Source organism: Poromitra crassiceps (genome assembly GCF_964638095.1).
Source record: "Poromitra crassiceps genome assembly, chromosome: 21".
Classification (NCBI taxonomy): Eukaryota; Metazoa; Chordata; class Actinopteri; order Beryciformes; family Melamphaidae; genus Poromitra; species Poromitra crassiceps.
The window spans coordinates 14223874-14241666 of NC_139638.1; the positions used below are offsets into that span (position 1 = coordinate 14223874).

The 17793-nt window shown below is 43.6% G+C and overlaps 1 protein-coding gene across 1 annotated transcript; it reads right to left on the reverse strand.

Annotated features, from left to right (window-relative positions):
* Positions 1–8385: 8385 nt before the first annotated feature.
* Positions 8386–17403, reverse strand: LOC310795568 (uncharacterized protein). The gene is made up of 2 exons (XM_083657641.1): positions 11024–17403; positions 8386–10917 (listed from the first exon to the last, which is right to left on the reverse strand). The coding sequence occupies exon 1, from the start codon at positions 17235–17237 to the stop codon at positions 11031–11033; it is 6207 nt and encodes a 2068-aa protein (XP_083513767.1). The 5' UTR covers positions 17238–17403; the 3' UTR covers positions 8386–10917; positions 11024–11030.
* Between the last annotated feature and the right edge of the window lie 390 nt (positions 17404–17793).

Below are 17793 nucleotides of genomic sequence, written 5' to 3' on the forward strand. Positions count from 1 at the left end.
TGTAAGTTTCTCCCGTTAGCTTGCCAGCTAATTAGCATTGTTGTTTTCACTGCGGCGGCAGGGGACTATTTACAGTGACACACAGAGAGGAGGAAGCGGAAGCCGCTCTGATTGACATGGTCGGAGCCAATGACAGAGCTTCTTAAGCGGGGACCGGAAATCCGGCAGCATCTGAAATCGATGCTTCCAATGGGAGAGCAGCTGTAGAGCAGGGGGAGGGCTTATGCCAGCAGCCTGTTTCCTTGCAGCCAGACTTCCCTCACAGGAGGGGAGGCTGGCCAGCGAGACTATCTTAATATGAATGGCAGCTGAGGCCATCCTCTTTCCAATATGGCACCTCAGCATAGGTCAGTGCATAAAAATAATCTTCAATGTTTTCATTTTCATTCATACAATGCCACTATATCTTCATTTGATAACATGATGGATATACTGTATTGTTTAAGAAAACTTTGTTTGCTTAAAAATGAAACGCCTGTGGCACTAACCTTTATAGACCAGCTGATGAACCCTAAGTTACTGCTGATCCAAAGCATCCATCGGTAGCCATGGTGATGGCTGCTTCCTGGGGATGGCATCTACGGGGTGCCGCAGTTAGTTTATTAATATGCGATACCCTATGCGCCTTAATAATAAAATAATAATACATGGCATTTATATAGCGCTTTTCTAGAACTCAAAGTCGCTTAACAATATATATTAAGGGGTGGCGACAACAGAAAGACAAACCGTGCACAGACAAACATAACACAGACACAGAAGAATGGATGGGGGCAGGGGGGTAAGAGAAGGCAATGGAGAAGAGATGGGTCTTGAGGGGGGATTGAAAGACTGTGGGACTCAAGAGTCTTGGGGGAGGGAGTTCCAGAGCCTGGGAGCTGCCCTGGAGAAGGCTCTGTCCCTGAAATTGCGGAGGTTGGATTTGGGGGTGGAGAAAATGCCGGCGGAGGTGGATCTGAGGGACCTGGAGGGTTGGTAGGGAGAGAGGAGGTCGGTGAGATATGGGGGGGGAGGGGGGTTGGTTGATGAAGGGCTTTAATAATTAATTCATCAATCAATTAATAATTGTATTAATTTATTTTATTTATTTAGACAGAGGGGAAAGTGTGAGGAGGATTTACTTGATGCTCAGCTCTTCAGCTGGGGGATCTGGTTGAAATCATTCACAATGATAATAGCCTAATGATACTGTTTATTAGCACCAGTGGCTCCTGCATCACATTACTGGCTTTCCTATGGGAAGCTAAGCAGGTCTGGCCTAGGATACTCCTTGGATGGGAGACTGGTGCTGGAAGTGTATTTTTTTTGCCTTTATTTATACAGGAGGAGTCTCACTGAGAGCAATGCTGTCTTTTTCAGGAGCGTCCTGTTCACATTCACACACACATTCATACCTGGAAGCTGACCAGTACAACCACAGTCTGATCTGCTGGCCACTGAGCAGCTCCACTGAAGCAGTTGGGGTTAGGGGCCTTGCTCAAGGGCACCTCAGTGGTGGTAATGAGGGAGGGGCAAGCGCTGCCTTTTCACTTTCCCCACCCAGATTTATTCTGCCGGTCCTAGGGATTGAACCGACGACCTTCCGGTCACAAGCTTGCTTCTCTAACCATTGGGCCACCACTGCCCCTGTTGGTGTTGGAGGACCAGTAGGAGGTGCTCTTCCCCTCTGGTCTGAATGGTCTGATGAATAATCTGATCTGATTAATAACCACCCCAATGCCCCTGGGCAGAGACAGGGACTCTGTCCTGTGAGTGAGCACCGTCCTTCGGATGAGACGTTAAACCGAGGTCCTGACTCTCTGTGGTCATTAAAGATCCTATCAGCACTCTTCGCAAGAGTAGGGGTGTAACCCCGGTGCCCTGGGGGGTGTAACCCCGGTGCCCTGAGGGGTGTAACCCCGGTGCCCTGAGGGGTGTAACCCCGGTGCCCTGAGGGGTGTAACCCCCCGGTGCCCTGAGGGGTGTAACCCCGGTGCTCTGGGGGGGTGTAACCCCGGTGCCCTGAGGGGTGTAACCCCGGTGCTCTGGGGGGGTGTAACCCCGGTGCCCTGAGGGGTGTAACCCCGGTGCCCTGGGGGGTGTAACCCCGGTGCCCTGGCGGGTGTAACCCCAGTGCTCTGGGGGGTGTAACCCCGGTGCCCTTGGGGGTGTAACCCCGGTGCTCTGGGGGGTGTAACCCTGGTGCTCTGGCTGAATTCCCACACAGGCCTTCCTTCAATCATGCCCACCTAATCATCCCTCGTTACTTAATTGGCACATTCAGTCCTCTACTCTCCACCGTGATACAGTAGCTGATGTGTGGTGCTCAAGATGCTCAAGAAATGTTTGTCCAATTTTCAGTTCAGTTTCAGTTTTTGGCCAGCGCACGCAGAGGGGAGCCAGCACACGCAGAGGGGAGCCAGCGCACGCAGAGGGGAGCCAGCGCACGCAGAGCGGAGCCTTTGGGTGGGACTCATGATGAGCCAAGAAATGCGGACTGGATTGGAACAAGGACATGCTCGAGCTTGCACCTCAATGTGTTTATTTGTATACTTCGTCAACCATAACTTCAAGTTGTTTTCGCACGCCACGGTGACAAGGCGAGTTCTACTTCAAGTTGTTTTTGTTGTAATTTAAAACTGACAGCTAGCTTGATCAAAGAGTAAAAACTATGAGAATAATGAACAATAATTGATAATATAATAATATAATCGATCATCACAATCTTGTGCCAACGTCTGAACAGTGTGTCATTAAAACTGACAGCTGCCTTGATCAGAGGGCATGCTGGCATGGGCTGTAGTGCTGTGGTCGCAGTTAAGATGGGGTGGGGTGGGGATAGGGAGTTGTTCCTCCAGTTCTCCAAGTACCACTACACCTGATGATACAATCATCAGAATGTGGTGACAGGCAACATGTGAGCAGATTTTTCAAATGAAAATCGGGGGCATTTCCAGTTCTGCAGTCAATATATCATGAAAATATCCAGTTATAAAAATAAATAAAAAAGGGGGACAACTCCGGTTTCATATATTTGGACCGGGGTACTGTATGGTGCAGGTCGACTGATATCCCTCCAAAATATCACATTAACACCAACGGGCCATATCTAGTTTCTAGCATTAAGTTTCTAGCATTAAAAATCTCCCTTTAGTCAAACACCTTTCATACTGACGTCACTGACGTCCTTTCATACTCAGCAGCTTTAAGATACACTTGGCCGCTGTGAGAAATCTAGGCCTATGTAATGAACTCTCCCTGCTCTCCATGGCCCTGATTGACTTCATCAACAAACAGGCCAATATAGACAGCACTGAATCCTGTTTGGCAACATCAATGACAGTTACTCCTAATTAAGCAGGTGTGTAGTGTTATCTGGAGAACTGGGGGAGTTCCACCTCTATGGAGGAACAACCTCCCCCCTATTTTACTATTGTCAAAACAAACCCCCTGCACTCCCACAGCAATACAGCCCTGTCACTAAGGACAGGCCTCAGGCAGACTAAGCTGCAGAGAAACAATGATGCCAAGAAGAGGACGGATAGTGTCCTTAAATCGTGTGTGTGTGTGTGTGTGTGTGTGTGTGTGTGTGTGTGTGTGTGGAGCTGAATACACAGCAACCAACCAAATCAACTGCCGATGCATTGAAAACACACACACCTATGCAGGAGCACATGCATGTGCACGCACAGACACACACACACACACACGTGCACGCACACACGTGCACGCACAAGGGCAGAGAGGGATTTACATTGTTGTCAGGTTCCCCACATGTACCAGCTCTCATAACACAAACCGTAACCTGGTCAGCACCATGGACAGCAGCCATCCTCCCTAGTCTGCACTAACTAAGACAGATAGGCCTAATAGTGGTTGACAATGACAGCAAACACATTATTATCATTTGCAACCACAGATAACTATGATATTTTTTTTTTCTCCAGCAGAACTCAAGTCAGCAGACAGATTCAACATGGGTCACAATTTAGTACAAACTCTTAACACAACAATGCAGAAGCAATAGGCTTAAAGTCGAGGTGAACCCGTTCGTCACGTGCATCTGAGTCCGTTTCAGACTGAAAACAAATTGAGAGGCGGACCATATACGGTGTCAATGATTTGATTTGACAATTCTGTCGACTGGCTTTGGCATCGGCCAATCCTGGCGTGTTCCACCCCCAAATCGGGTGGGATTCAGCGTGTTGTCGTGCTACGCGAGTGGGATCCGCGGAGTACCAGGCAGCCACCGGCTTCGTGCCGAGCGAGCGGACAATCCGATGCATGGGTGCTGCCCGCCCGCTTGGAATCTCCGAGAGACGACCCCTGACAGCCTCCCTGGCTGTCAGGCTCGGAGGCGCGCGCCATTATCATTATAAATGTAAATAATATTGCTGGAATGCGAGCCAGTTACATTTCTTTGCATTCTTAGACATTACTGTTTGATTTAGTTTGCATAATTGCTCAAGTTAGTAGTTAGTTTATGGGCTAGAAACTGACAGGCACTAGGCGCCATTTTCCCCTTCATTTGGAAGAGAAAATTACCCTGAAATGAAGATTTGATTGATAGCTGCATGTCGTGAAATGGTTGGTTGAAATGGGGTAGAAATTTGATAGTACTAGGTGACGTCAGCAAACTGTAAATTACTGTTATCAATGAAATCTTGAAAAATGAACTTTTGATGTGAAAAAGTGTGAAAAACTAAAGAAATTAGAATTTTGTGATTTTTTTGGCATACATTATTAAATAGGTGCACTGCATACCCATTTTGAACTAAAAGAAAATAAAAGTCATTTTTGGGTTCAGCTCGACTTTAAGGCTATAGAGCTTTTTGAACTTTTGTATTTAAGACCATAAAATTATGCAGTTTATGCAAACAAAATACAATTCTAGTTGGTTCCTGTTCCCGTTAAACAAATCAAAATATTATCAGTATCTTTAAACATTTTGTGTGTGTAGAAAATGTAATTCCTGTCATTTCAAATGTAGCCAATAGGTTTCAAACAGTTTTACAATATTACCTTCATTCTTGACACAAGGCCACAGCTCCACCCTCTGGCTGTTCTTGGAGGAACAGATTTACTTCATAATGACAAATTAATCACCCCCCCTCCCCATCATGTGGACTCATGGATATTTGTTTCATGAAGATGTTGTCATTGCATTTCTTTCAGCATCAATGCAAATGGTCACTCAACTCTGCCCTGAAAATTATGAAACATGAAAATGAAAACATTAAAGTTTGAGAAAGCCATGGGAACATTCCTTCTTAATCCCTTATTTTTATTACATTCCTCAAATTTATTTATTCATATATTTTTGTTTTGTTTTAATTGTTGAAGTTGTGCCTTAAACTGTTTAATACATAAACAAATGTATCAGTGTTACGGAAAAATGTACTTTCTTGAAATAAAGGACTCAACAAACAAAGTTGTTTTTCTATGTTTCTTTAGTTATCAAAGAATGCAGGAAATCTGTTTGACTCAAACAACACAGTTCATAGTGTGAAGGAGAGACAGCTCTAAACACAATTATACAACAGGTAGTTCCGGCCGAGCAATTTGATTGGACAAGAGGGATCCTACGAGTGCCTATATTTCACGATAATGCACTGGTGCTTCACTGTGTGTAGATCACTTCGCTTCACAGCTGCCCTAATCAACAAAACGCTTCACAGCTCTAGAGTAGACAGTAGTAGACAGCCTGCAGTTAATTAGGCTGATTAGGCTACATTTTCAGCAAAGCAGAAAGCTGAGGGGACTATTTTTGTTGGCGGAGGAATAAATACAGAAATCATCTATTTTCTCAGCTTTTTGTCATTTTTTTAATCAGCTTTGTTTAATAGAACTGTTGTATAAAAGCAATATCACACTCGAGGTCGTGCATTGTTGTCTAATATTGGTACTGCTGTGATTATCTACGGCACTCGGCCTGCGGCCTCGTGCCTGCGACCGAATCACAGCAGTGCCAATATTAGCCAACAATGCACTCCCTCTCGTGTGATATTGCTTAAGCACAAAATCATTGTTATTTATATAGAAATGAAGGGAAGAGGAAACACACAGGAAGCACAGCTTATTTGGGCATAACAACAGGTGGTAAATGTCAGAGTGATTAAAATACATATGACTGTCTGCTGAACGTTGTAATTAAGGAATCAACGCCTGTCTGACACCTATAAAGTGCTTGATCTTAAAGCAGTTATATGGCTTTCCTGTTTCAGTAACGACAGCTGCAGGGAACAGAGTATGTTCACTTTACAGGTCACAAATCATAGGCTATGTAACACAAAATACTGTACATGCAGTATAATTAAACATAACTTTGACAAGGTACATATAATCTTGGGGCGGCTGTAGCTCAGGAGGTAGAGCGGGTCGTCCACTAATCACTTTGGATAAAAGAGGTCGGTGCGATTCCCGGCTCCTCCAGTCTGCATGTCGAAGTGTCCTTGGGCAAGACACTGAACCCTAAATTTGCTCTGTTGGTGTGCCAGCACCCTGCGTGGTAACCTGCCACCATCGGTGTGTGAATGGGTAAATGTACCTACTGACTGTAAAGCGCTTTGGATAAAAGCGCTATATAAATGCAGACCATTTAGCATCTCTCACAATCAGAAAGTAGAATTGATCTCACATTAACATTGTTGTATGGTGATATTGAAAGCAGAGCACAAGAAGACAGGCATTAATCGATGATGCACCATTAAACATCTATTTGATCACAATTGGATGTTTCATGATACATCATTGGAGAGAAACAACATGAACAGAGTCAGTAATGTCTCTCTGTCGGCTACTGAGAGAGACTTGTGATAGTGATCGGACGGCTAATGTCGGACAGTGTACTTCCAGTGACAGTTAAGTCACATTTAAGTCCAATATTAATGTAATATGCAAAACATAACAATCAATCAATACCATATTCATAAGAAACAATAACAAGATCATCATTCACTAATAATCACTAATATTTAAATTGAGTGATTTTAGATTTTAAACTCAATAAAACCGCATGATTACAGTCAACAAAGAAACAAACAAAATCAAAAACTGGAACTTAAACCTACAATTGAATCACAATATTGCCAATAGAATTTAATCAATAGCTACGTTCATATTAAATTACTACATTCACAGTTCCTCCTGTAAAGGACTAGCAATAATCTCAGGTCATCTGTTGTGACCGGGAATGAAACAACTTCATTATCTTATCTGATTACTACATGAAAACACTCATCAGCTAGATTATCTGATTACTACATGAAAACACTCATCAGCTAGAGGATTGGTATTGAGCAGAAAATCATCACCGATCTTGGATCTGGATAGTAAAATTATGTTGGGTTGGGGGATGGGGGTTGAAAATTAAAGGGAAAAAGGGAAAAGCAATATTCTTCATATCCAGGCAGGTATTGTGAACATCAGGGAGGTGGAGGGTCTCTGTAGTCTTCATTAAGTAAAACACAAATTGATTTCAATCATGAGACTCGTAGGAAGGATGAATAAACTTTGACAGTTTAAGTGTGGCGTATGACTCCATGATATGATGACGCTCCTCATGAGATGAGAGAGGGGGGCATCAGTGACGTATAGGATAGATAATCCCCCATAGGGATTTCTACAGGAGCCATGACGTTGGTGGTGATCAGGGGAGGGGGTGGGTGAGACAACTGCTTGTACCAGCGAAGAACACAACATTACGTTCTGAGAAGCAGATGACTTGTCAGGATGTGGGCTGACTGATGTTTAAGCAAAATGCAGGGATAATGTGTTGTGCAAATTGTCAGGACGTGGACTGACTGAGGTTAACCAATGGCAATGACGCTTCTGGAGTTATATGTAAATTGCCTGGGCATGGGCACCGCACGGGGATTGGGAGAGAAGACCACCACCAACGGAATGCATTAATGCTTCCTACCAGTCATGGAAGGAGGGATCTTTAGGCTGATAATATAGCAGCTTGCCGACAGAACGACATGCTCAACTCTCAGTGCCTGCAATTTTCAAGTTGAACCTACCTTCTTGTCCGTGACCTTTGACACCTCTTATGAGAAATCACCTGATTTAACGGCAGCTGTCCTCATGCATTTTTTCGGTGTTGTGATGTTGAGATGATTTTCTGGTCAGAAATATACTTTTCAGACCAAGGTTGTATTGAACTTTCTAAGAGCGGCACTATGTTTTCCAGTGATGATATATAACTTTATGCCTTTACCCTGTCACTGTAGTTGAATGAAAACAAGTGATGACTCCTACCCAAATTAATCCTTAAGGACTTTCATCATGTGAACCAGACTAGCAAACCTACTTAAACTTGTTACATCACAAAGGAGAGAGTGTTTAACACTAAGTAGACACTTGTTAAAATAAGGAAGGAAATGGACTCAATTAAGAATTATAAATTGCTTTAATGAAAGAAATAGAGCAAAGCTTAAGCCCAGAAAATCTCAATACAGTCTTATGCACCAACAACAATCAATGCACTCAATAACATAATCAACACCATAATGAATTTGATTTCTTAAAATCACTTCCACCTCTCTGATTAACTTCCCAAAACCCCATGTTTATGTAACGGCGTTGTGTAGGTGGTACTTGCAGCAACCCATGTTAAGGGCTTGTCAAGGGGTGGGTACGAACCGCCGACCTTCGGCTTGGGAGTCCGACATGTTAACCGCAACGCCAAGAGAGCTAGCGGAGCTGATTAACATACCTTTATACTGGGGAGTGAGTTTAACCAATCCACTCGCTACAATCCACGCTGATTCACCTCGGTTACATTTACTAAATCATGTATTAGATCAATTACATTTAATTCAAACCAAATCAATCACATATGGCTGTGGCGTGGTAAAATCCACTTGAAATAAATTGAACATGACCATGGTATACTTTAATTAGTTAATGTAAATCCCTAACCCTAACCCTAACCCTAGTTGCTGTAACTTGTATCAGATTAAATTGACTGTGGCTATGGGGCCTTTCCGTTCTAAAAATAGCTTAGTCGCAGCCACTCTCTGAGTGAAACTTCTTTGTTTCTCTTCTCTCTCTCATGTGCAGACCTGTTGCTTCAATTGTGGCGTCATAATGAGGAAGCAACTATCCCTATGCTTTGAAATCAATTCTATGAAATGGACAATTGAAATCCCCCACATGATGCCAATAGCATCTTCCTGTGAAACCTATTCAACGTGATGCCAAGATGTCAAGGCTCACACATAATCTCATTGATTATACACTGACTGTTATACATTCACCAATTCTTGTATCTGACTGCCTATTAGTTACTGATTCTTAATCATTAACACCTTACTAGCCTACAGTTTTACACATGGTTATAAACATTTCACATTATCTACCAGACACATTACAACACATCAATTACAACAAAACACCCCATTACAACTATATAATAAATTGATTACATAAACAATACCTGATTATCACTTATACTTAACTGATTATAAACCATGTGATTACTGAATTATATCATAATGCAATAGCCTCTAACTTCCTCTTTTCTTCCTGCTCCGATGCTATAGAGAGCCCCAGGGATGACGTATTTTTGTAGTCGGAATGCGGAAGTCCCGGACTTCCTGGTTCTTCACTGTTTCTGCCTATGCGATTTTTGAATGGGTTTTTGCCGCGATGCTTCAAATAAGGTCTCTGGGCAACGCAAGCTTAATCAAATGCGAACCAGTGTTCAGCCGGATAATCTTCACACATGAGGGCCACTTTCATGAGTTTTGAAGCGTAGATGCGAGCCCTAGAAGTAAAAAGCTCGTCCTAAGCTAATCCAGAACTACACACAGTGTCGCATAGGCTTCCCCGTCACGTCACCAGTCAACCTGGAGTGTTGTTGATGTGTGCGCTGCTGTGCACTGATTACCCCGGGCTGAACCAGGTGAGGGAAAGAGAATTTCCGTGTTCGTCCTTTGAAGTGATGACGTTATTGACGTATAATATCCCCGTCGACTCGACAGTGTAGTCTCATTTAGCCGTTTGCTAGCTAGCCGCCCTTTTAACTGCACGTAAAAGCTTCAAAACTCATAAAAGTGGTCCTCATGTGTGAAGATTACCCTACTGAACATTGGTTTGTTTGATTAAGCTTGCATTGCCCAGAGACCTTATTAGAAGCATCGCGCCAAAAACCCATTCAAAAATCCCATAGGCGAAAACAGTGAAGAACCCGGAAGTGTTAGCATTGATGTTTTCCGGACTCGTTCCTGGGGCTCTCTATTTGGCTGCATCAAGCCGTGGTGTCCTGGATGACATCACTCCTCCGCTGAATGTGCTCATTGGCTTGCAGGATATGTGATGACAAACCACAGGGGGGTTCGAGGAGATGTGGGCGAACCATGCTCATTTATATACACACAATATAAATTCACTGACTCTGAGGAACCCATGAAAAAGCTAGGGAAAACACACACTCTAAGAGAGTCTAAAAAGGGGGAGTAAATGCCATCTGAGCCAGGTTAACATCTGCCGCAACAACATGGGGAGGGTAATGGGACGCCTAGGATCAGGGGCAGAAGGAAAAGCTTTCGAAAAGCCTTTCAGTAGTAATTTTAGGATTTGAAAATAAACTGGGAAATGCGGGGTCAAATTGAATGCCCGCCACCAGGCTGTGGATATACGGAGGGCGGAGGTAATGGACATCTACACAAAAGCACTGGGCGAAAGGGCAGATTGACAGAGAGGCAGAACATGGCAAAGATCTGCCTCGCTGCATCATAAGCTTTTGTAGTGGAATTAGCCAATCCTGTCCTAATATAGAACTGAGCTGAGTTGAATAATTGGGTGAGACGGGGATTGTGATTTAAGAGAGATGGGGGCAGAAAACGGGGATCTTGCTCTATGAGAGGGTGAGGGCAGAAAAGGAAGGGAATGGCGTTGGAGATGAGTCGGCATCAGGGTAGAGGCTGCGGACACCTAGAAATTGAAACAAGAGAGGTGATCACCGATTACGTTAATATGATAATATAATATGATAATATGTGCCTGGCAACTATGATGATGATATTAAATGTGATGTTACCTTTTCATTATTGGAGGTTGGAGACTTTGTTCCTAAATGGATCGTTTTGATCCTTGTAGCCCCTTTTGTCGATCCATGTATTAATTTCCCGGAGATGTGCCACTCTCAGGACATCCTTGCCTTCAAGCTTGTTGGACCATTCCTGTACCATGTCTTTAGATTGCTGTTTAAAATTGCGATTAAAAACTTCAAGTCTGGTTTTACTCATTGGGTCGAGGTCCTGAAAGTTGTTGAAGTTCTTGGTGCTATCCAGCTGATATCTGGGCATTGAACCAAGGGTTGTCAGTTTGAAGGTGGCCACAACATCATCCTTGCTTATGGCAGTAGCCACGCACATTCTGAACTCTTTTGACTTTGTACTGGGAAACTCTTGGCGTAGTTCTTTAGGCACATAAACAGATGAAAGCTCACGAGGAATTAGCTTGGTATCCAGAGGAGATGACTTTGTTGCCACTTCAAGCATGGCTGCACCTAATTTGCTCTTCTTGTTCATTCTTATGGACCATATTAGGGTATTCACTGGTGGTTGGTGAGCTGCATTGATGAATTGCACAATTCCTGAGTCTCCATAATCTCTCATCAAATCTGCGTAGCGTCCTATTTTTTCAACCTCTTTCTGAAGCACTGCTTTGCTTTCTACTATTCGGGCAGCTCCCTCTGCATTATACCAGTCTCCTCCTCTGAAGACTTCATTCCACTCTTTGCGCAGGATCAAAGGCTCCCATTGGCTGGGGTGTGTCTGGAGGGCGTCGGCCTCCAAAGCACGGAGGCGATTTGCTTCCAAACTAATCTCTTCATCACTGGCGTCCGGGTTCATGGCTCGCGCCAAAGCGCGAAACAGGCAGCTCTTCCCTGTTGCATTGTAGATCAGTGTCACAGTTTCACTGGAAGTTTCAGTGCTTGGGTTCAGCTCCTGCATTTCGATAAGTTCGCCAAGACCGTACTTTCCTAGGATTACAACCCTAGTACCAATGACTTCTGACAAGATGCTCATATCGAAAATGGTACCCGGCGTTGTGGTATCCATGATCTTTTCAGCATGTGACTGTGAGCGTTTGCCTGCCTCTCCTACATGTGTAGAATTCTTGTCTACAGGCTTGTAGCTGTTGTTAAGTCCATCTTTGAGTCTCTCCTCAGTTTTTTTACTCTTTAAGCCAACTCTTACATGATCGCCAATGATGCCATTTACTTTGTTTAGGCCAAGAGAAACAAGGTGACTGGAGAACTTCTGATCGAACACTTCTACCATAGCATCGGCCAATAAAGCACTGATGGTGTTGGCTACATCCTGCTTGAATTCTTTCAGCATCTCAATGTCTGAAGCAGAAAGATCCTTCACCTTCACTTTCTCTGAAAAGCCCCTTTGTCCTTTAAATGTAGTCAGCTGTTTGTGAAGGTTTGAGAAGAACTTGCTGGAGAGGGTGAGTGCTGTATGGAGGGCTTCTCCTCCCAGTACCGCCATGTGGACGGCTTTGATGCCCATCAGAAATAAACGTGTTTTTCCTTCAGCCTCTTTGCTGGCTGTGTCAATCACTGAGAGGATGGATGAGTTAAGCTGGTTCTGCCAGCTGAGGTCTGCAAAGAAAGGCTGTATCGCAGTGTCGCTTAACTCGTTGAAAATGTCCAGGAGTCTACTCTTCCTTTTCTCGTTCTGCAGGAGATCAGAAAGTTGCTGTTTGTCCTCAAGGTGTGACAGTATAATGGAGTCAAATAAAGCAGAGTCTTTTTCGATGTTGGATTTAACATCAACAACAATTCCCTTTTCCACCTCATGTTTGATGGCATTTAGTATTTGTGTCAGTATTTCCTTTTCTGCCTTCCCAATTCCAAAACCAATCATTTTCTCTGCAACTGTTTTACCGGTGTGTATTACTGCATTCTTCATATTTGTCTTTGCAGCCACACTTAAACCGTCTTTAATCTCTCCAGTCAGAAACTTTGGCACAGACTTAACCTGTTTCCAAAGTTTAACTGCTGTTTTAGTAGCTTTGAAGCCCTTTGCAATCAGCTTTCCGACTCCAAACCCAATGAGAGATAAGCCAATAGACATGGATTTATATATAGCCCATGATTTCCAGCTGAATTCTCCTGTCACCATGGACTCTATGCCAGTGATGCAGTCTGATATTCCTTCAGTGATGAGCCCCATGCCGACTTGAGCTAATATACCACCCGTAAATACAGTGATCAATGTCCCTGCAATAATCTGTAAAACTCCAAGGAAGAACACCACTAGAGCTCCCCATGGGAAAGAAGGTTTTTCTTCCACGGAAAATACATATTTCAGACCTTGATGGTAGAGATTATAGGCTTCCACTTGGAGCTCTTCATCAGCAGTTGACACCAGGGAGAACATTGATGTTTTCCTAGCAATTGCATCCTTTCCTGCTTCTTTTATTTCCTCCAGCTTTCTGATGGCCTCACTGATGTTTTCATCCAAGTAACTCAACATGGTGCACTTGGTTATGAAGTATTTTTCAAGGCTGGTTGGTTTGCTGTTGGAGTCTGGATTGGACATTTTTACAAATTGGAGACCGACCATGGATTCTCCAATGATGTACTTCACAGACTCCTTTGCCTTCCTTAGATCATCTTCGGCCTTAGTGAGGTAATCTGCCTTCTTCTGCTTTATACTACAGTATGCATGACTGTAAAAAGCTATGGCCCCCCAACTTTCATCTTTCATGGCTTTTTCAAATAGGCTGCTGCTGACACCCCATTTCTTTTCGCTCAGTGCGATATTCCCAAATTTGATGTAGTGATAAATGCTAGAGTACGGTGAAATCTGACTTTCAGACTGACTTTTCGCCAGAGCCAAATCACCTTTCAAGCTCTTTTCCAGTTCATTTCTTTTCAACTGGTCAATTTCTTCTGATTTTGTTTGCAGCCATATTCCCCAGAATTCATTCATGATGGCAGCAACAACTTTTCTTTCATCTACATCTGTGTTCCTGTGGATGTCCTGAAGAGTTATGCAGTACTCTGAAAACAGATCCTCCCGCAGTCTCAACTCAGCGATGTCATATGTCATGTAATCTATCTTTTCTGCTGCAAGTCTATCCCTTGTGCTCTTAGCTTCCTCCAGAGAAGACACTGTCCCGAGGGACTGCTGCAGATGATCAGTGGACATGATTATCTGAGCAGATCCAGGTTTACCTTTGCGAGCAGTTCGGCCAAAAGCCTGGATTTCCACTCTTGTGTTCGCAGAAAGGAAGGAGAGGATCACAAATAATCCCCCATTGTTGTTCACCTCTTTGGAAACTTTTATGTTTGTGCCACGCCCGGCAAGGTTTGTGGCAACAATGACATCACCAGGAAGCAATTTCTTGTCTATTCTGCTTAAACTGTCTTTGTCACTGCGGCAGTAGAGAATTATTTCACCTGGGATGCTGCTTCTCAGCTCTTCATAGATATCTTTGGCTTTGTTGATCGTTTCACAGATCACCAGGGCAGCTCTTCCATTTCTGTATGAATTGGTGGAAATCTGAGCCATCACCACACGTTTTATTTCAGATTTCCATTCTTCATCTGAGGTCTTCAAAGTACCTTTGACCTCAAATAACTTCTTCCTCTTGAATGATGGCATTTTGCAGGCAAAGAGATTTGGATATAGGTCCTGCAAAAACATGATATCTGTTTTGCTCCCAAGTGTGCCCGTAGTTCCATATATCATCCCATTGTACTTTTCAAAAAGGGAGATGTTAGAAATGTAGTTTGTCACTGTTGAAATTGTGCTCAGTTTGGTTTGGTGTTTAATCTCAACAAACTGCTGCAGACCATCACCCCATTTTTTATTCAGTTCTACTATACCAGTAGATCTGAAGTCCACGGGACAGACACTGTCATTTTCCACAACATATTCTCGTCCTTGCGTCAGTCTCATTGCCAGAAATGCATTCTCGACCCACACTGACACTTTCTTCTCTATCAGATTTTTCAGGAATCCAGGGATGCTGATTTTGTCTTTAGTGTTTGGACATGGGGTGTATTGGATCTTCTCCAAAATAAACTCTGCTATGGGCTTGATGAGAATTTCTTCTGAATCATAGAGAGGACAGCACAAGCCTTCTTCCAAAACGAGGAATGTAAGGTCTTGAATGTTCTGGTTGGTGCTTGGGCTGGATTTTCTAAGATGGAGCAATCCGTTGTCATCTAAAGTGTAAACAGTAACACCATAGGGGACATACTGCTCAATTTCATGTAAGAAATCCACCATAGAATCCTGACTCACAGTTTTCAGTTTTCTAAGAAGTTCATCCTTTTCACTTCTATAGATATCTTCTGTAAATCCTTTCGGCACAATGTTGCATTCTTCAGCAATCTGTAAAATGTCCATTGGGTCTTTAATTTCAGTTTCTTCTGTGTCAATTGAGTCAAATATGGCCTTGAAGAATGAAGCAGGGGGACTCTGTACAAATGTTTGGTGTCCTGTAGACAGGAAGCCGTACTGGCTGACATGGCTCCAGATCATGGTCAGAATAATGTTCAGATGTAGCATGGAGACCATGGGGCTGGACAGGTAGGTCAGCTGCACTCCCTGGTCCAGCAGCAATGAGTCCACTTCATCGATGATCATGCACTCATAGCTGCGATCAGGCCTCACATTCTTCATCTCAAATATCTGGCGAAGATGATCTGCAGCGAAGGCTTCGATAGTTCCGTAGACCACATCCTTCTGGTAGCATTCTTGTCGATCTTCATCTTTGGTTTTATTTGTGTTTGTGTCAGTTGTGATGTCAAAGTACAAGTAGAAGTTTTTAAATTCTTCTGCATCTCTTTGACATAACACAGATGAGCTGGACACAACATCTACTTTTTCACCCCTTAGCACATGCAGCACTGCAAACATTCCTATGACAACAGACTTCCCTTCTCCGGTGCCCATCTCCAGCAGTTTTCCTGTGTCAGCCAAGGCCAAGAGACACCAGCTTGTCATTTGAGTGGCTCTGGGCCACCACCTACCTTCAGCCACACGAAGGTGCACAGCATTGCATAAGACTGCCAGAATCTCCTGAAGGTCTTCTGTCTCTGTGCTGTGACTCAGATTCCTAGCTCGCTGTACATCTGTGTGGTTTTCAATTTCACCAGTTTTAATCAGGTTTGTTACATGATTTACTATACAGTGCACTTTCATCAGTGTTGGTTCATCAATGTCTTTCATCTGCCTGATTTCATCAATGAGCGTTTCAATGCTTTTTGATTTCTCAGCTTTGAGGCTTTTTTCTAAAAGCTGGATCAGATTCTCAGTTCCAGATGAATCTAAGAGCTGAAGGACAGATTGGTTGTTCTCATCTGTCCACTTGGAAGAAACCTGATATGTTGCCATCAAATGCAAAATCTTCATGATGGAAATACAGCCTTCATCATAATGGTGGTCAGTTAATGTTCCAAGGAGGTCTAGGGCCTCTACTGGTGACCAAAGTCTTTGTTCCTCAAGATTTGAAACCATCAGGAAGACTTCGTTTGTAGTAGTTGGTTCTTGGAATTTCACTGCACAGGCAAATAAAATCTCCAAACACCATTTGCCTGCAAGAGATGACCTGGGTTTCTCAGCCTCCGTTTCTTTAGTAAGAACTCTCAGGAGATTCTCAAGACAGCTCAGAAGAAAGACCTCATTCAAAGGCAATTGCTTTCCAGTAACTTTCTGTGAGATGGTGACTTTGTGTGTGTCATTGTTTAGGTTGCCATGGAGCACATGAAATAGAGCCTTAATAAAGCCCTGTCTCAGTTCCATGTCCTCACTGTGACATTTACCTATGATGCTTTGCAGGATCTCTGCCGCAAATGCCAGGCGCTCATTGTCCTTGAGCCTCGAAAGTTCCAGATCATGGGAGGCACTGAGACATCTTATGTCAATGATAAATCCACGACTAGGCAGAGGATTCCCTGTTTCCATCACCTCTAAGCCGTACTGAAAGTAATCTGAGACAAAGTCACCCATGGTACCATACACAATGTCTGCTTTATAGATGTCCTGGGGCAATGCATTGGTTTTCTTCATGTTTGTGTTGAGAGAAATTCCAATGTGCTTGTAGAAAGCAGACCACTCCTTAGTTTGCTCCTCAACGTTAGAGCTCATCACAATGTCCAGTTTGTTTCCCATGCAGACCTGTGAGGCTGCAAACATGGCTGTGACACACGGGTCCTCTTCCACACCAACCAGTTCCAGCTCTCCACTCTTCTCAGTCAGCACCAACGCACACCACCGCAGCATCTGCTTCACTGTGGGCCACCAGCCTTTTGTGTCAAAAACTGCTTTGCAGAGCTGAGACAGAATGTTCTGGATGTTTTCTGCATTTTTCACACATTTAAAGGAATCTTTGAGAAATTGTACATTTTGGGGGGACTTTCCTGCAGTTTGCAAGACACCAGTGATAATATTTTTTATCATATCAATCACAGAATCATCCAAATTCCTGGACCGTTTTAATTCTGCTAAAGCTGCAACTAGACTGCTCTCATTTTGCCTTCTGAGAGACAATTGGAAATCCTGTTGGAATTTCTCAGGGCCAACAAAGTCAAGAGCCTGGATGAGAGAGCGTCCAGCGTCATCTGTCCACTCTGGTGACATGTCATACACAACCGCCAATGTAAGGACTTCATTCATTGGAGCATCCCCTGTATATCTCTGTGACAGAGCTTTGAGTAGAGCCACTGCCTCTGTTGGGGTCCATTGGTTTGTTTCCACAAGTCTGAGGAGCATTTTGCTGGATTCTGAGTGAGTTTCCTTGCCATTTAGATGTGTGAGTGTGGATAAGAGAAGCTTCAAG

What these genes read in the sequence shown, in the direction of transcription:
- LOC310795568 (XM_083657641.1), bottom strand. Translation starts at nt 17,237, where the DNA reads ATGCTGCGGTGGTGTGCGTTGGTGCTGACTGAGAAGAGTGGAGAGCTG.